Source organism: Mastigoproctus giganteus, chromosome 3, assembly GCF_048544385.1.
Source record: "Mastigoproctus giganteus isolate SK-2022 chromosome 3, ASM4854438v1, whole genome shotgun sequence".
NCBI classification, from domain to species: domain Eukaryota; kingdom Metazoa; phylum Arthropoda; class Arachnida; order Uropygi; family Thelyphonidae; genus Mastigoproctus; species Mastigoproctus giganteus.
In genome coordinates, this window is record NC_143577.1 from 183,025,881 (window position 1) to 183,046,949 (window position 21,069).

At 38.3% G+C, this 21,069-nt stretch overlaps 1 protein-coding gene across 2 annotated transcripts in view; it reads right to left on the reverse strand.

The window, feature by feature from the left end:
- The window catches only part of spri (Src homology 2 domain-containing protein sprint), a 560,442-nt gene that overhangs the window by 19,700 nt on the left and 519,673 nt on the right, over nucleotides 1–21,069 (reverse strand). For both annotated transcript variants that reach the window (XM_090369518.1, XM_090369519.1), the window contains 2 exons: nucleotides 20,260–20,525; nucleotides 2,776–2,911 (listed from right to left, as the gene is read on the reverse strand). In XM_090369518.1, coding sequence (XP_090225644.1) covers nucleotides 2,776–2,911; nucleotides 20,260–20,525 — 402 coding nt within the window. The remainder of the gene's footprint in view (nucleotides 1–2,775; nucleotides 2,912–20,259; nucleotides 20,526–21,069) is intronic.

Genomic DNA, 21,069 nt, shown 5'->3' on the forward strand with positions numbered 1-21,069 from the left:
TACCACCCTCTGTCTTCTAGCACTTAACCATCCTTTTATCCATTGTAGCAACTTACCCTTAATACCATTCTGCTCCAATTTGTACAATAGTCTTCCATGCGCAACAGTGTCAAAAGCTTTCCTGAAATCCAAATATATGATATCAAAATTATTTTTCGCATCCAGTTCCTTTGTAACCACATCATAATATCCTATCAAATTTGTCAGACAAGACTTTCCCTTAACAAACCCATGCTGTGTCTGAATTATTGCTGCAGTCTTGTCTAGATGATCCTGCAATGCATCTTTAACCAGCGACTCCATTATTTTACCCGGAACAGAAGTTAAACTAACTGGTCTGTAATTACTCGTGTCACCCTTCGATCACCCTTTGTGAATTGGCGATACATTTGCACTTTTCCAGTCCGTGGGAACCTCCCCTGAGTCCAAGGATGCTCTCATAATTATGGCTAAGGGTTTGCTTAGTTGCTTTGCAGCCTCCTTTAATAAAACTGGATAGATCCCATCCACCTCAGGGGCTTTTCTTACGTTTAACTGTATGATAGGTCTAGAATGTCACAAATATTTCTAATTGCATGCTGTCTGTCCTAGTGGATAATTTGGTTCACTTGATTCAGCATTTTCATTAGTCTCACCTGACGGCAGATGACCTTAGTGCTCAAAATCCCCAACAAAAGTTTGGCAACCATGGAAATGCAAATACCATTGAAACGTCTTGTGTTCTGCCCATAGCATCAACACCAAATGCTTGTTTAAGCATTTCATAAGTCTCCCTGTTATATGAAAAAATTTGATGCAAATTCACTGTTCCTTAACATCCATTTGTTCCTTACTGAGCAACAAAAATTGCAGGACACATTCAACAAAAGCACATCTTATTGAAGCCAAACTTGCCACACTAAACTCACAATGAATTGGTTCAATGGTATCTAATGGCATGCTGCTATACTACAGGTGGCCAGTTCAGAAACTTTTGGCTTGCAAGTTGTACTTTGCAGAGTGTTACATGCAGATACAAGGTATGATAATAAAGTCCCCGGACTAGCAAAATAAAAAGAACACAAAGTGAAGGAGCTCAAAAATGGTTTTATTTTTATTCAAAGTAATCACCACCTGATTAAATGCACTTATTACCATCATTCTAAAAGTTTCTGAAATGAGTCAGCGAAGGCATCCGAAAAGATGTTTACTTTGGTGGTTATGTTTTTATTTGTCCTCAACACCCCAAAATCTCTTTCCTTTGAGAGCAGTTTCCACTTTGGGAAAGAGGAAGAAGTCTGCTGGTGCCAGATTGGGACAATAGGGTGGATAGTTGGGCTGTACAATGATATATTTTGTCATAAATGTCTTCACAACAAGTGTGGAATGGGCAGGAGCATTTTTGTGCAACAAGAACCAGCTGCCTTTCTCTCGAAATTGTGGCTTCATCCCGGAAATGAACCTCAGTAGTCTTTGAAGCACTTGTACATAGAACAGAGCATTAATTCTCTCCCCTTCAGGTACAGATTCCTTATGAATCACATCTTGTTTGTTGAAAAACATTATCAGCATCATCTTGATCCTTCACTTCTGTAAACAAAACCGTTTGGGCGTTGGTGATGATTTTGAAGTCCATTGCATGCTTTGACACTTTGTCTCTGGGTCATATTGAAACACCCAATACAGTCAGTCCTCGTATAGCACGATAGTTGTGTTCCTAAAAACCCTCCTGCAATGCAAAATCGTGCAATATAAATAACAGGCCCTATGGGAAAAATAAGGTTAGGTGCCAACCACCCAAGATTGAACACACATTTGTAACGAAACAATTACCAAACAATAAATAATCGTAATAAAATACATAAGTATTTTATTATGACTATTACGTAATAAAATATTGCTAATGCTTTTGCTTCTATCGTAAGCAAACTTGTTCTTTGTTTGATTTTCTAACCAAACAGATGACAGCCGTTCCATCCTATTAATACCTCACAACTTCCACTACTATTGGAGGATGCTCCATTGACTACAAAAGATTGGTATGTATTTTCAGCATGGCAGAGCTCTTGCACATTATATTATTGTATCTGGCGATACAATATCTAAATCGAACTTTCCCTAAATGATGGATCAGCCGCGGTGGTCCCATTCATTGGCCACCAAGGTCTCCAGACCGCACCACGTTAGATTTTTGTTTGTGGGGATGGATGAAAAGCACAGTATACAAAGAAAAGGCAAATACAAGAGACAAATTGCTCACTCACATTTTGGATAATGCTGCCTTCATAAAGGAACACCAAGACGATCTCAGAAGAACAACATGTCATATTACCACAAGAGTTGCAAAGTGCATTGAGCTTGGCGGTGGGATTTTTTAACATTTATTGTGAACTGTAAAAAATTTGTCAATTATTTGTGTTTTATATCATTCAAAAAAGTCAATAAATACAAACAATAAGTTATTTATCGTTCTTTAATACCTCTCATAATGGCTTTGCGCCAGTTTCAAACAGCTGTATCTCCGTATCCATTTTGAATTGGATACATGTTTATATGAACTTTTTTACTCAGAATAATCGATACTATAACCTCCCAAAATATTTACTATTCCTTCTGAATCACCCTGTATATAAAAAATAGTAACTGTCAGATGCTAGGCTAGCACTGAAGGGTTAATTTTAATAAATATCCTCCCCTCACATTTCTCTCTGCAGTTTGAATTAAAGCTTTTTATTATTATTATTAATCAACATATAAGTTACCAACTTAAAAATTTCACACAAGGGTTCAACTTACAGACTTCCTTGGTTGTCATGTTTGGCCTAACAGGCAAAGTCTTTGAGATTATATTGCCTGTTAGTTCATCTGGAATCATAATTTTCATAAATCCCTGGAGATCAGCAATACATGGAAATCTTGGTTCAGGTGAAGACTGCTCAAAAAAAAAAATAAAATAAAATAAATATATATATATATAAATGAGTGCATGCAACATGTATAAGCATATGTGTTTATAAATACACTGTAGACCTGATATAACATGGGGGGATGGGGTCCAAAATTTTGGACTGCATTATAAGTGAGTGCCTTTGGCTGTTGGAACAACCAACCTAAAGAACATAACTACAAATAATGATTGTTACATGTGAATGAGTGAAAATAGATAAAAAAATATGTAGTAATCATATACATTTTTTGGCTGCTAGAAATAGATTTCACTCAAAATTTTTGTGATTTTATTGCAAAGGTTAATTAATGACCAATCTGACCAGAGGTCAGATTGGTCATTAATTAATCAGACTCAGTGTTGTTATAGGCCTATATGAGAGCTCGAAGGACAGGGTGGATGCCCTCAAAGGATCTAAATTGAGGGGTCCATCAAGCTCTCAGCTGCCCACATCAACACCAGAGCTTGCACTTGGTCATCACGCAACACAGCAGCAACTCCCAAGGCAGAATGCGCTGGTCCCACAGGAACTAGTAGTTGTTGGTGACTATTTTCAAGGAAACGGGGAACATTCTTTGTAAAAAGGATAGGTGGAACAGGTCCAGGGTATGTCTGCCAGGGTCAAACGTTGATGACGTTGTACAGCGGATATCATCTTTTAAGGGCACAAAAGGTGATATAGTTGTACACGTTAGCACTAATAATATTAAGAGTAGGAGACCGGCAGAATTACTTAACAAGTACAGGTCACTGTTGAAAAAAAGCCTTGAATTAGGGTTGAATTTGAAAGTGTCTGCAATTCTATCCAGACACGATAGGAGGGAGTATATGATGAGAGCCTTGTCGATCAGTTCGGCCCTGGAAAGATTGTGCAAGGCTCATGGGGTAGAATTTTTTCAGCCTGGTCTGTACTTGTTAACAGGAGAGACTGCTTCTACAGGGATAGGATACACTTAAATAGAAAGGGTGCAAGAATATTTGCTGATGCTATAGAGGCAGTGTTAGGTGGGTCGGAAAACTGCTAGCTTGGGGGGGATACAAGGACTTTTTTTTTTTTTTTTTTTTTTTTTTGGTAGTTGGCACATAGGCTTCTGTGGCCATAATGCAGCTCCCAAGGTTTTTTTTGCAGTACTTTGATTCAAGCCCGAGGTGGGAATCGAACCTGCGACCTTTGGGTTGCCAGGCAGGCACTTGACCCAACCGGCTAGCCCGATACAAGGACTAATAGATTAACAGCAACCACTGGCAGGTGAAAGTGATTCTTGCACTGCTTCTATTGGAATGAGCAGAAGCCTAGAAAATAAGATGCAGGATATTTCAGAGACTGCTGGGAGTCATTGCGGTACAAGTAAACACATGGGTTGTGTTAGGATAGCTAAGAATAGGAACACGGCATGTACACTTGCGTGTACACCAATGCTAGGAGTTGGGTAAATAAATTTGATGAATTTGAGGTATTGCTCAAAGCATCAAAGGTGGATATTGTTGGGATATCAGAGACGTGTCACACAGATATAAGGGATGCAGAACTGGAATTTGGTGAATACAATGTGTACAGAAAAGATAGACAGGACAGGAAGGGAGGAGGGGTTATGCTATTAGTTAAGAAACAAAATTCAAGGAAGTGAAGCCAGTCAACATCGCTGGACAGTGCAGTGTTGAGTCAGTTTAGTGTGACATAAGCATTTCGAGATCAAAATTGAGTAGGAGTGTGCTATAGGCCTAATGACTCTGATAAATATAATAAGAAACTGTACAGGGAAATAGAGTGGGCCAGTAAATCAGAGTCTTATAATGGGGGATTTTAATTTCCCAGATATCGACTGGAATTTGTGGGTTGGTCACTCACACACTAGCAAGGCTTTTGTGGATTTGTTGGATGATTGTTTTCTACATCAGCATGTTCGGGAGGCAACTAGAGGGATTAATACTCTTGATTTGATTATCAGTAGTGATTCTTCATGCGTTAAGAATCTGCAGATAAAGTAACCACTAGGAGGCAGTGATCACAGTGTGCTGAAGTGGGATTTACACAAAAGTAACTACCATCAGGGATAAAGGGAAGGGTTTTTGCTTTCGTAAAGGTGACTACGATGGTCTGAGACAGTATTTAAATTCTATGCAGTGGGACCAACTGATGATGTTACCAACAGCAAATTCAAAATGGGAAGCATTCAAAGAATTTATCTTGGAAGCTACTAGGCTTTACATACCAACTAAGAAATATTGTTCAAGGTTTAGGCTTAAATGGATGTCAGATGAACTAATGAGACATATGGCAGAGAAGAAAAATGCATGGGAAACATACAAATTAACACGTGACACAGAAGCCTATGATAGATACAAGTTGATCTGTAACCAAGTTGCAAAGGAGGTTAGGCGGGCAAAGGCAGATTACGAGAAATCTTTGGCAAGGGATGCAAAGAAAAACAGCAAAGAGTTCTTAACTTATGTAAACTCTAGAAGGAAGGGGATGAATCAGATTGGTCCACTTGATATCGATGGGTCAACTGTTGATGATCCTGCTTAGGTAGCTAACAAACTAAATGAATATTTTGCATCCACATTCGCACATGAGGAGTTATTCAGCAAGGGGAATGCCAGAGGTGTATTCAACTCTGGCACTAAGCTAGATAATCTTGTAATAACTGAGAGTAAAGTGGAGGAGAACTTGTTGAAGATAAACACATGAAAGGCACCTGGGGTGGATGGGATCTGTCCAGTTATATTAAAGGAGGCAGCAAAGGACGTAAGCAAACCCTTAGCCATAATTATGAGAGCTTCCTTGGACTCAGAAGAGGTACCCATAGACTGGAGATGTGCAAATGTGACCCCAATTCACAAAGGAGGATCAAAGGCTGACACAAGTAATTATAGACATGTGAGTTTATTTTCTGTTCCAGGAAAATTAATGGAGGCACTGGTTAAAGGAGCACTGCAGGATCATCTAGACAAGACTTAAGTTATAGCTCGGACACAGCATGGTTTTGTTAAGGGAAAGTCTTGCCCGACCAATTTGATCGGATACTATGATGCAGTCACAAAAGAACTGGATGCAGGGAATAACTTTGATATTATATACTTGGATCTTAGAAAGGCTTTTGATACTGTTGCAAATTGAAGACTGCTGCACAAATTGGAGCAGTGTGGCATTGGAGGCAAATTGCTGCTATGGATAAAGGGGTGGTTGAGAGAGAGAAGACAGAGTGGTAATCAATGGACACTGCTCATCGTGGACTAATGTTATTAGTGGAGTCCATCAGGGTTCAAGTGTTGGGTCCATTGTTGTTTTCTGTATTTATAAATGATACTGATGATGGTATATCAGGCTTAATGTCCAAGTTTGCAGACGATACGAAGGTTGGCAGGGTTGTAAAGGACACTAATGACAGTACACTGCTGCAACAGGATCTTGAAAAGTTGAGCAGATGGTCTGAAAGGTGGCAAATGAAGTTTAACATTGACAAATGTAAAGTACTACATATGGGAAACAGCAACCCCAGAGCAACGTATCAACTCTGTGGTACTACACTGACAGTGGTAGAGAATGAAAAGGACCTGGGGGTAATTGTGCAGGCAGATATGAAGTTCTCTGAGAAGTGCAGACAGGCTGCAAGAGTAGCTCATGGTGTCTTGTCAATGATATACAGGAATTTTTCTTGCAGGGATAAGGAGGTGATTATTCCCTTCTATAAGGCAATGGTCAGGCCACACCTTGAGTTCTGTATACAGGTCTGGAGGCCTCATATCAAGAAGGATGTAGAGTTGCTGGAACGAGAACAGAGAAGGGCAACAAGATTAGTGAATGGAACAAAGCGTTGCTCTTACGAAGAAAGGCTTAAGTTTTGCAAATTACAGTGTCTGGAGACTAATCACCGGCGAGGTGATCTGATAGAGGTGTATAAAGCCTCGAATGGTTTGAGCATTCTCAATGCCGATGAGATTCTTCCTCTTGCTCAGAATAATCACCTGAGAGGGCATAAATCCAGATTGAGGAAAGACAGATGTAGGATAGATGGGTGGAAATTTGCCTTTAGCCAGCAGGTAGTTTGTTGGTGGAACAGACTTCCATCCCTTGTTGTTGAAGTTGATAGCCTAAATAAATTTAAGGCTCAGCTGGACAGGTATTTCAAAGGAACAGAGGGGTGAAGTGGAAGTGGTTTTTTTTTTTTTTTTTGCTGATGCTGCATAAGCTTGCTTTCTTGCATCATATGCCTCTACTAATGCTAATGCTAAAAAAATAATGTTTCACCCCTCTGTCTTATAGATATCCTCTTTCTGCTGCATGCTTCTACTGTTGATACTTTCAGGGGCACTGTTCTTTTGAATTGGCTTCTCTAATTCCCAAACAGTCCCAACACATGCTGTAATCAGTCAGCTTCCATTTACTGCCCAACTTGAAATTTGCAGAACCAGCTTTTCTTCTTCCTCATTTATCTCTTTTTTTTTTAACTTTGGCTTCCTGGAACCTTCCTTCACATGTATTTCCTGTAAATTACAATCTACAGAAATTTTAGTATCTTCTTCTTCTGTCTCCCCAACCTTTCGTGTTTGCTAATGCACCTGAAATGTAACGTACTGCATATATTAACTAACTTGTCTATATAGAAAAAGTTATATTTATTTATTTATTATTATTCAATATAATTTTTGGAGCATTCATGTTCAAACTCCCCTCCCTTTTTTGGATATGATGTAATTTGTTGCTTTGGGAATTAGTATGCATTGCTAAGGCTGAGAACAAGAAATTACAGCAATTGTGCAAACGAAAGTCCCAAATTTCAATTTCAATTTCTTTAATAGCATTAGTAGAGGCATTTGATGCAAGAAAGCAAGCTTATGCAGCATCAGTCAAAAAAAAAAAAAAAAACCACTTCCACTTCACCCCTCTGTTCCTTTGAAATACCTGTCCAGCTGACCCTTAAACTTATTTAGGCTGTCAACCTCCACCACAAGGGATGGAAGTCTGTTTCACCAACCAACCACCCGCTGGCTAAAGGCAAATTTCCGCACGTCTATCCTACATCTGTCTTTCCTCAATTTGAATTTATGCCCTCTCAGGTGATTATTCTGAGCAAGAGGAAGAATCCCATCAGCATTGAGCATGCTCAAACCATTCAATGCTTTATACACCTCTATCAGATCACCTCGCTGGTGCCTAGTCTCCAGACACTGTAATTTGCAAAACTTAAGCCTTTCTTCGTAAGAGCACCCCTTTGTTCCATTCACTAATCTTGTTGCCCTTCTCTGTACTCGTTCCAGCAGCTCTACATCCTTCTTGAAATGAGGCCTCCAGACCTGTATACAGTACTCTAGGTGTGGCCTGACCATCGCCTTATACAATGGAATAATCACCTCCTTATCCCTGCTGGAAAAATTCCTGTATATCATTGACAATACTCCATGAGCTACTCTTGCAGCCCGTCTGCACTGCTCAGAGAACTTCATATCTGCCTGCACAACCACCCCCAAGTCCCTTTCATTCTCTACCACTGTCAGTGTAGTACCACAGAGTTGATACGTTGCTCTGGGGTTGCTGTTTCCCATGTGTAGTACTTTACATTTGTCAATGTTAAACTTCATTTGCCACCTCTCAGCCCATCTGCTCAACCTTTCCAGATCCTGTTGCAGCAGCATAGTGTCAGTAGTGTCCTTGACAACCCTGCCAACCTTTGTATCGTCTGCAAACTTGGACATTAAGCCCGATATACCATCATCAATATCATTTATAAATACAGAAAACAATAATGGACCCAACACTGAGCCCTGAGGGACTCCACTAATAACATCAGTCCACGATGAGCAGTGTCCATTGATTACCACTCTGTCTTCTCCCCCTCAACCACCCCTTTATCCATAGCAGCAATTTGCCTCCAATGTCACACTGCTCCAATTTGTGTAGCAGTCTTCCATGTGCAACAGTATCAAAAGCCTTTCTAAGATCCAAGTATATAATATCAAAGTTATTCCCTGCATCCAGTTCTTTTGTGACTGCATCATAGTATCCAATCAAGATGGTCAGGCAAGACTTCCCCTTAACAAAACCATGCTGTGTCTGAGCTATAACTGAAGTCTTGTCTAAATGATCCTGCAGTGCTTCTTTAACCAGTGCCTCCATTAATTTTCCTGGAACAGAAGTTAAGCTCACAGGTCTATAATTACTTGTGTCAGCCTTTGATCCTCCTTTGTGAATTTGGGTCACATTTGCACATTTCCAGTCTATGGGTATCTGTCCTGAGTCCAAGGAAGCTCTCATAATTATGGCTAAGGGTTTGCTTACTTCCTTTGCTGCCTCCTTTAATATAACTGGATAGATCCCATCCACCCCGGTGCCTTTCTTGTGTTTATCTTCAACAGTTTCTCCTCCACTTTACTCCCAGTTATTTCAAGATTCTGTAGCTTACTGCTAGAGTTGAATACACCTCTGGCATTCCCCTCGCTGATTAACTCCTCATGTGTGAATGTCGATGCAAAATATTCATTTAGTTTGTTAGCTACCTGAGCAGGATCATCAACACTTGACCCATCAATATCAAGTGGACCAATCTGATTCATCCCCTTCCTTCTAGAGTTTACACAAGTAAAGAACTCTTTGCTGTTTTTCTTTGCATCCCTTGCCAAGGATTTCTCGTAATCTGCCTTCGCCTGCCTAACCTCCTTTGTAACTTGGTTGCATATCAACTTGTATCTATCATAGACTTCTGTGTCATGTGTTAATTTTTATGTATTCCATGCATTTTTCTTCTCTGCCATATGCCTCATTAGTTCATCTGACATCCATTTTGGCCTAAACCTTGAACAATATTTCTTAGTTGGTATGTAAAGCCCAGTAGCTTCCAAGATAAGTTCTTTGAATGCTTCCCATTTTGAATTTGCTCTTGGTAACATCATCAGTTGGTCCCACTGTATAGAATTTAAATACTGTCTCAGTCCATCGTAGTTGCCTTTACGGAAGCAATAACCCTTCCCTTTACCCCTAATGGTAGTTACCTCTTTGAGTAAATCCCACTTCAGCACACTGTGATCACTGCCACCTAGTGGTTCATTTATCTGCAGATTCTTAATGCATGAAGAATCACTGCTGATAATCAAATCAAGAGTATTACTCCCTCTAGTTGCCTCCCGAACATGCTGATGTAGAAAACAATCATCCAACAAATCCACAAAAGCCCTGCTAGTGTGTGAGTAACCAGCCCCCAAATTCCAGTCAATATCTGGGAAATTAAAATCTCCCATTATAAGACACTCTGATTTACTGGCCCACTCTATTTCCCTGTACAGTTCCTTATTATACTCATCAGAGTCATTAGGCCTACAGCACACTCCTACTCTCAATTTTGATCTCCCAATGTTTATGTTACACCAAACTGACTCCACACTGCACTGTCCAGCGATGTCGACTGGCTTCACTTCCTTGGTTTTTATGTGTTTCTTAACTAATAGCATAACCCCTCCCCCCTTCCTATCCTGTCTATCCTTTCTGTAGACGTTGTACTCCCCAAATTGCAGTTCTGCATCCCTTATATCTGTGTGACACCACGTCTCTGGTATCCCAACAATATCTGCCTTCGATGTTTTGAGCAATACCTCAAATTCATCAAATTTATTTACTAAACTCCTAGCATTGGTGTACACGCAAGTATACCTGCACCTGTTTCTATTCTTAGCTACCCTAACACAACCCATGTGTTTACTTGTACCGCACTGGCTCCCAGCAGTCTCTGAAATACCATGCATCTTGTTTTTCAGGCTTCTGCTCATTCTAATAGAAGCAGTGCAAGAATCTCTTTCACCTCTGCCAGTGGCTACTGTCAATCTACTGGTCTTTGTCTCCCCCCAAGCTAGCAGTTTTCCGACCCACCTAACACTGCCTCGATATCATCAGCAAATATTCTTGCACCCTTTCTATTTAAGTGTATCCCATCCCTGTAGAAGCAATCTCTCCTGTTAACAAGTACAGTCCAGGCTGAAAAAAATTCTACCCCTTGTGCCTTGCACAATCTTTCCAGGGCCGAATTGATCGACAAGGCTCTCATCATATACTCCCTCCTATCGTGTCTGGGCAGAATTGCAGACACTTTCAAATTCAACCCTAATTCTCGGCTTTTGTTCAACAGTGACCTGTACTTGCTAAGTAATTCTGCCGGTCTCCTACTCTTAATATTATTAGTGCCAACGTGTACAACTATATCACCTTTTGTGCCCTTAAAAGATGATATTCGCTCTACAATGTCATCAACCTTTGCCCCTGGCAGACATACCCTGGTCCTGTTTCCCTTGGTATCGGTACTAAGCTTGCTTGTGTGAGCACCTCTTGTTTACATTCAAGAAACAAACTTCCTACTTCCTTGGTTATTGACACTTGAAATGTTTACACGAGCTGGTAGCACACCGTCAGAATTGAACAAAAAAAGACCATGCTAGTTTTAAATTCATATTTTTTAATGATTGCATGACACTGATTTCACACTGTGAGATAATTTTTTAATATACATTTAATGGCCTCTGTTACACTAGAGAGGGTTACATGCGATAGCGGGGAGGGGGGGTAGGATGGTCGTTTGGACTGAAATCTATTATGTTGTTTGCTCTAATAATGGAAATATGCAATCATCTTTGAAATGTAAGTGCTTTTAAATAAATTTAACTTAGCATATACTATTTATTTTATTTAGTGATAACTGAGGTTGGTAAAGGAACCACTTACAAAATGGTTAAATCTTTTTCATATTTCCTATTGCCAGAAGTGTTAAGCAAAAATGTTCATTACTTATTTATTCAGTTCAGATATATTTTAGTTTTTCATGCATGTAACAATGAATAATTCAGCACTACAATTTTTTTTTCTATGAAAAAAAATTTTTTTTGTAGCTGAAGTTATTATTCAGATTAAAGAAATTTATTGTTTTTATTCTAACCATTGTATTTTGTAATTTTCTGAATAAAATCTAGTGGATGTAACCTGTTTCTCAGTTTTCTCGATGTTATTTACTGCTCAGTTGACCAAATGAAACGATGCTAATGGCAGCTTTCCTTTCTCCATTCTTATATCACTTTAACTTTATAGTCGAGACTTAAAACTTGCATTTTCAACAGACTCTAGTTATTACTACAAAAAAGAACATTATGTAATTAAATGTAATTAATAATACTGTGTTTTCTCGAATATCCTTGAATAATAAATCCCTGCACCCCGTTTTTTGAAGACATGAAAAAGAAAAAACTTTTTATGTAAAAGTATCCAGTATACATACATAGCTTGCTGCTTTAAATTCTATTCCATATCACTATAAAAATTTATCAACGTAGTTACTCTTCTCTGCTACTTTTGTCTTTGTCAGTTGTTCATCAGTTGAATTCTTGGTTTAGAACTGCTGTTCCATAAGTAGACATCTTCAGTGGCATTGTGCTTCCATTCTGTGGTTTTCTTTCTGTTTTTTTACATTGTATAGCCAGTTTTCTCTCTGACTGCTCACAGGTGATGGTAGATGTTTACCCTCTCAGCTAATTCCGGTGTTTCTCAAGGTTCTGCTCTTTCATTTAACTATTTTTTCCTCCTGTATATTATCTTCTTCCACTGACTAGAAATCCCACTCACAGTTTTGCTGATGACAGTTCATTATATTCCTCTTCTATTTTAAGAAATCCCTTTTGCACAAAAAGTTGCAACTGCTGAATAATCAACAGCAGTTCTTTAAATGCTGGTCTACCAGACAGTTCTCCCATACAGAAAAGAAGACTTAGTTAACTTCCATCCTCATCCTGTTCTTATTTCTCGAAAGAAATTCGTGCTGTTTTCATGCAACATTGAGATCTGTTGGCAAGATCACATACCTATACTGGAGATAATCCCTACCTCTAACCTTTCTATGGCTTCTTTTACACTAAGTCACAAATATAGCTTCCTTTGCACTGAATCAAAAAATATGGCTTCCTTTGCATTGAAAATATTAGGTCTTCTCTTTTGCTCTCAGCATTACTTTTCTTCTAACTACCGCCTCTACACAAATTACACATCTATTCTACCGCAAAATAGTCTTCCAATATTTTTCCCAAGACAATGTCAGATATTCCTTGGTTACTAGCTTTGCAGTGTAAGAATAAGGATTGGCAGAAAGATTTTTAAAATAGAGTAGAATTTCGACTGTCCGCCATCCTATTTACCGTCAGTACTTTTTTTTTTTTTTTTTTGGTAGTTGTTGGCGCATAGGCTTCTGTGGCCATAATGCACCTCCCAAGGGTTTTTGCAGTACTTTGATCCAAGCCCAAGGCGGGAATTGAACCCACGACCTTTGGGTTGCCAGGCAAGCACTTTACCCACCCAGCTAGCCCGGTTGGCCCGTCAGTACTGTTAACCGTCACTTAACCCCACTATGCCATAATGCACTGTGATACTGGCACCATATGTCGCTCAGTCTTTGTTTATAACTCACCATATACGGTTGTACTTTAACCTCTTGTTTCATATTTTATTAATTTTTATTTAGTAGACCCATTGAAATGACAGAGAAATGTAAGCAAGTAGTGTTGGGATTATCAGAAAAAACTGAAATAATCAATTGTCTAAGAAAAGGTGAAAGTAAGTACTAGAAGTATAGCATAGGTTTATGGAATAGGAAGAATAACAGTGAATGATATAAAGTGTGATGCAGACAAAATTGAAAACCACATGTCAAAAATGGAAACCACTGACAGTAATGTTAAAAGTCATAAAACAATGAAGCTTGCTAAAAATGAACAATTGGATACTGCAATGTTTCAATGGTTTGTTCAAAAACGTAGCCAGGGAATCCCATTGTCGAGACCTATAATAATATAATAATTAAAAAAGCCATTGAAATCAATAAAAAACTAAGCAGAGATCCTTCATTCAAGGCTAGCATCGGATGGTAACAAATTTAAGTTTTGCCATGGTATTCGACAGTTGTCAATCCAGGGTGAGAAGCTAAGTGCAGACAGTGCAGTGATTTCTGTTTATCATGAAAAACTATAGAAAGAAATAGCTCATCAAAGTTTGGTTAAAGACTAAATATACAACTGTGATGAGACTGGCCTTAATTGGAAGGCACTACCTCAAAAGACACTGGCCTCAATGACTGAACATATGACACCAGGATATAAGATGCAAAAATATCGCATCACTATAAATGGTATGTGCTAATACCAGCAGTAGTCATAAATTGCCTTTGGTTGTATATTATAGGAAACCCAAAAACGCCTAGATAATTTAAAAATATTAATTTAAATGCTTTGCCAGTTAAATATTTCACACAAAACAATGTGTGGATGAGCCAAGATATATTTCATGATTGGTTTCATAAAATATTTGTACCATGTATAAGATCATATTTGGCATCAAAAGGTTTACCACAATATGCAATTCTACTGATGGACAATGCACCTACTCATCCCATACATTACATGTGATTTAAAAAGTGATCATGCCAAAATATCATGCCACTTTCTGCCAGCAAACACGACATCTGTCATTTAACTGATGGACCAAGGCGTGATTCAGGGTATGAAATGTCATTATCGCAAAATGTTCGTTAAAAACTTGTTTCGGCAGAAAATATTTTAGATGTGATAGAGTTTTGGAAAAGCTACAATATAAAAGATGCAATTTTCAATGTTGCTGATGCCTGGAATGATGTTCCAGTCCAAACAATACAAAGAATCTGGAATAAGTTGTGGCCAGGAAAAACACTGAGTGATCACTGAATCCTACCTAATACTTTGTAGATGCCCTCAGTACAGCAACTATCCGACATGGCATTGATTCAACAAGATGTCGGAAGCATTTGGGAGGAATGGCCAACCAAGCTGTATGTATGCGGTCAGCAATTCAAGTATGGAGATGATTGGTGTATCCAGACGCCTGATATGCCTTTCCATAGTGTCCCACAAGTGCTCTTTGGGATTGATATCGGGGGAGTTCGGAGGCCAATCGATATGCCGGAAGTCAGAACTGTGTTCCTCAAACCATTCCTGCACAACAAGTGCCCGATGGCTCGGCGCATTGTCACCTTGGAAGATACCATTGCCATTCGGGAAAAAGTTTAACATAGCAGGGTGAACACAGTCAGCAAGCAGCTGAAGATAGCGGAGACTACTGATACGTTGTTCCACATACACCAGGGGTCCAAGTTCCTGCCAGTAAAACATGCCCCCACACCATACAATCGCCTCCACTGGCCTGCACTTTTGTACCAGAGCCTCATGTTGTTGATGCCAAATCCGTACACGACCATTCACGGTATGGAGTAAATAACATGACTCATCCGACCAGCACACCACACCTTCTTCCAGTCTTCTAACGTCCAACTTGCATACTCTTTGCACCAGGCGAGTCTGTTACGCCGATGAACCTTGGTTAGGAGAGGATGCTGTAGGGGTCATCTGCTGGTATAGCCCATACGTGCGAGCATGCATTGCATGGTCATGCCAGATATTGTTCTGGGTTGGTCCATGTTGTATTGGGTAGTCAACTCTTCAACAGTGCTGTGCCTATACGAGTCATCGGATCTGGTGCTCACCTCTAACATCAACCTTTCGCTGACCTTTACAGTTTTGCCGTTGGGTCACTGTTTGACCATTTCAATGCCAGTCTTGGTACACTTTGGTGGCTCTCGAACACTCCACCAGTTCAGCCGTTTGGGAAATCGAGGCACCAGCTCACCAAGCACCCACAATCTGCCCTTTATCAATTCCTTTATAAATCCTTCCTTTTAACCATCATGCTCGGAATTTTACTACCTACTGAACCACTGACACCTTATCTATGCTATGTAGGTCGATTAACTCTGCACTCTCGTACCTCATGTGGTTAACGGTCACATTCAGTTTTCATAGGGGTGGTCATAATTCAGTGATCACTCTGTGTATATTCAACCGATACAGAAACCATTCCAAAAGAAACTCTAATTTTGCAGTTATGTTCAAATGTTCCTGGTTTTAAAAATATTTCGATGGAGGAAGTAAATGATTGGCTCGATATGGACATCGGATGCAAAATTTTAGACGACAATGAAATTGCGCAAAGAGTAATGACAATTTTGGATGTTTCTGAAACTGAAGAAGAAAAAGCTGCTGCTGATGGAACAACAAACATAATTAGCCACTGTGAAGCTGAAACTGTGTTGTCAAAGTGCATTGAGTGGTTCGAGGTACAAGAAGAAGCAGATGCTACGCAAGTAAAATTAGTAACATTGCCTCCCAAAAGGCTCGAGGGATAATGAAACAAAAGAAATTGACTGACTTTTTTAGAAAGGAAATTTAATTATATAATATTGTTTTCTTTTAAATTTTTTTATGATATTACTAGACAAATTATTGCGTCAAAATATATTAAAATAGTCAAAATAATAAAAATAGGTATGGATGTAGATTTTTTCGACCCGGTAAAAAATAAATAATAATTAAAGTTTAATTAAATTTCATTAGGTTATGTATTATGTAATGAAATAAGTTAGATGACCTCTATTGTATGTATAATGTTTTTAATATATATATTCTGTTATCCATCTATTAGATTATCCATCATGGTCTCAGTCCCGTACCCTGACAGACAGTCGAAGTTCTACCGTACAATGAATTTAATTCTTCATCCAATTTGCTTAAGTTATATTTATCATTTTATCAAGTTCCATCTCCTATATTATGAAGGAAATTTAACTTGCCTGTTTTGAGGGAGTTAACTGATGCATTCCCCTTGATATACCAGGGGTATCAAAAAGTTCTTACCCTTACTTAGAAATAATAGCCCTAGAAAGGTCAAAACTTCACAGGAACTTTAATCATTTTCTATGTACTCTCCATGTATAGTGGTGCCTCCATAGCCAGGTGGGCAGGAGCAGCAGTGCATAGTACATGCTTCTTGATTAGACCGGGGTTCGATCCCGTGACCACCAAATATGGAGGATGCGGAAAGGTCAGGGAATGACCACCGCATGTTCCCGAAGCAATATGGCCTTAGTTGCTAATGCTCCTAAAAACCAAATAACAACAACCATGTATAGTAACACATTTCTCCCATACATGGATCAGTTGTTTAATGCCTTGATCATAGAAGTCTGCACTTTTTTCCGAAAACTATGATTCCACTTCATTGATGACTTCCTGAGACGAATCAAAGCGGCTTCAGTTCAACGGAAGGCTTTCTTCATTTCTCGAAACAAGTCTGATGATGCTAGGTCAAGAGAATAGGGTTGGTGCTGCAGTAGCTTAAATCCAACAGTTGACGAGAACATTGCATTTGATATTGCTTCTGCAACGGTGTCAACAATCTTAGAACCCATTGTGCAGAGACCTTAGACATGTGCAGATGGTCATGTAAAATGCTGTGGGCAGACCCATAACTAATTCCCACTGCATTTGGATGAAATGAATTGTCACACATCTGTCACTCAGCACCAGCTGCTCAACCTTTGCAACAATCTCACTGTCTGTGGATGTTGATGGCCTTCTTTCTCCTGGTTCATCTAAGACATTTGTATGACCGCACTGGAACTCCAGTTTCCACTTTTTTACAGTGTCATAGAACAGACAATTCTGCCCATACACAGCTTTCATTTCTTTGTCAATTTCCTGAGCTTTCTTGACCTGCAAATGCAGGAACTTAATCACTACTCGATACTCTACTTTGTTAACCATATTGTCCTTTCTCAGAAATTTCACATTAGTTATTGAATATATAGACAACTTATATTAAAAATGGTATCTTCCTACTTATTTTTGATCTAGATTGGGGTACAAACTTTTTGATACCCCCTCGTATAAAGTTAATATGTCGCCATAAAACAATGTCTGCTGCCATTTTGGCAGCAGACTTTCCTTGGTTACTAGCTTTACAGCATAAATTTGAGAATAAGTGGTATGTGGCGCCTCCGTAGCCAGGTGGGAAGGAGCAGCAGCAGTGCGTAGCACACGCTTCTTGATTAGACCCGGGTTCGAGCCCATCACCACCAAATACAGAGGATGCAGAAAGGTCAGGGAATGACCACCGCATATTCCCGGAGCAATATGGCCTTAGTTTCTAATGCTCCTAAAAACCAAACAACAAGGAACAACAAGGTGGTATGTACCCTGTGCATGACCAATGCTAGTACTATAAATAATGATGAATGTTAATTAGTTAGTAGTGATAAATATCTTTATTATTATTAATATCTATTACCAGACTGGGCAAGCAAATTAAAACAAGATCATAATTCGAAAATATTTGTTCAGTGGGATTTCATACGTGAAGGGTTTCAAAAGTATATATAGAAAATCCTGGGCATATTCTAGAATCCAAAATAAGAAAAAAATAAAATAAAATAAAAAAATCATATATTTTTCAGATGTTAAACAGCCATAAAACTATGGCTGTTTCAATTAAAAAAAAAAAACTGCTATAGACTTGAATGGTAAAAAATAAAAAATTCTGTTCTTGCTCACAAGTCAAAAGATACTTAGCGATGGCTTGTTTTTTTGCAATAAAAATAAATAAGAATAATATACATATATCTAGTATAGCTTGACTGCTTAGGAAAGAACTCTTGGGGCATGACTTAATAAAAAGAACTGCCCAAGTAAGTATGTTATGAACAAACAGCATGAGAATATTTATTTATTTCTAGTTTGGATTCTGTACAAAAATGTGCAAATGCTTTTCCAGCCATTGCTACAGAAAGTCCCCTAAAATTCCAGTGTGGCATCTCCTCATGTACAACTGTCGTACTGCAAAGTTCTTTTATAAGCAGTCAAACTATAAAAATGTTTATTCTTATTAGATATATGTCTGCTAATTATTTTATTTTTTATTATTCAGAATGTTAAAGCACTCCAATAAGCATTCAAAATTGGATCCATTTATATGACCTTCTTATCCTTGCTTTTAGCCAGCAGGTAGTTAATTGCTGGAACAAACTTCCATCTGTCATTGTGGAAGTTGATAGACATATGAAATTGGTTTTTTTTTTAAGGCTGACGTGCTTGCTTCCTTGCATCACATGCCTCCATTGCTACTACTAATATGCCTAAAATTTTTTTGTGACATGACAGGAATCTATTCTTGCTCACAAGTTAAAAAAAAAAGATACTTAGCAATTGCTTGTCTTGTTTTTTTTTTCTTTTATAATAAAATATTTCTCAAAATTTGTTATCCTAGATTGAACTTATTGGATTACAAACTATGGGGAAAGTTGAGGAAGTTAACCTGCATGGTTTTGAGGCAGCAACAACAACACCAATATCAAGTCTGAGCTCATCTGGATGCTTGTGTAAAAGTGTGACAAGAACATTTTGATTTATCTTTTGCCATTGTGTTATTATGTAACTTTCCTGTTTTGACGGAGTTAACTGATGCATTTCTCTCTGTATATATAGTTGATATACTAATATAAAACAATGTTTGCTGCCAAGATGTTAGCAGATATTCTTGGTTATTAGATTTATTATAACTTTACAGTGTAAACATGAGGATGGGCAGCTTGCACATATTATGCATGGGCAATGCTAATAATATAATAATGATAAGTTAATTAATTAGTAATAATAAATATATTATTATTAATATGTATTACCATATCAGACAATCAAATTAAAATGAGATCATAAATCCAAAACACAGTTCAGTAGTAATTCTGTTCTGTCATTCAAAAGAATGATACCGACAGTATTTTTTACAAGACTAGATAGAAGCAAGTTTATGGCAGAGTTATGCCTCTTCTTACTTATTATTTTGTTATTTGGTTTTTTTTTAGGAGCATTAGCAACTGAAGCCATATTGCTCTGGGGGAAATGCGGTGGTCATTCCCTGACCTTTCCGCATCCTCTGTATTTGGTGGTCACGGGCTCAATCCCCAGTCTAATCAAGAAGTGTGTGCTACGCACTGCTGCTCCTGCCCACCTGGCTATGGAGGCACCCCTCTTCTTACACACTACTGTACATTGCCAAATAAAATGATGTAAAACACAGAATCCACATTTCCAATCTACCAGGTCTCATCAAGACAGAAGCATTGTGGATAATGTTTTTGCTGATAATCTAATCTAATCAACTCTTCCAGATTCCAGAAATTGCCTCTGCTTCAGCATTTTGATTAATAGCTGAAGAAGCAAGCCATATTAAACTGATCTCAGACATTAATAAATGTAGCTTTTAGTGCTGTGGTTGGTGAAAAATAAGTTGGAGACCAGTGATTTAAAATAATCTTTAAATAATATAATATTTAAAAACTTATTAGTTTCTTCAAATTTCATTTCAACTTCAAATTTACTTACATGCTACAATTTATTAAGGTTTCAAGGCATAAAGATTACATGCATTAACAATGAAAGAAATAATTTACTGTTTTTGGGCCAGGTATCCTGCTTGTCTCAGACCTATTTGTAGAAGTCCCAAATGGACCTTGTGGATATGCATTCTGTGGGCTTTCAACAGCACAATTTTGAAGATTTTTAAGCACATGAACAGCACTGCTTAAGGTGGTTAGATAGTAGCCACCCTCACCAGACATGAGGGATGGATGAAGTAATCCCCACATATAGTCAGCTTCGATTTCAGCTGCTATTAGGCCACACTGGACTAGTACACAAATAAAGATTGGCAAGAAATCTGAAATTCATAACATACTGCTTGTATTAGATAATAATTCATTACCCATTGTCAATATTTCACAATTCTCATTTAAAATATATATTCAATATTGCTTTCATCTGCAAGAGCTTTGCTTGATAAATATACCTAATGCATCTAAGGAGCTTTTAAGGACTTATCATGTTTCTGCTCCTTTTATATAATTTATTATTTTCTTTCCAAAAAATTAAGCAATATGCCTACTTTGTAACCCTGCTCATGCGATATAGATATATGGCATGAGCAGGGTGATCCTATCCTCAGTTTTATACAACATGGTTGGAATGCTCACAGGAAACATGTTACTAACCTCAAACCACCTCTACTATCTCTCCAAGAGCTTCAAAGTGTTTTCATGGACTAGCAGGCATTACTTCCACCTGGGCTTAGTAACAAATCCACAACACGTCGCATTAGAGTCCTGCATTTGAGTGGGAATATACTTCAGTATACATAAAGGACAATGTACTGTCCTCCATGATTTATGGCATGTGTATTCACTGGCATTTGATCATTAACTGTC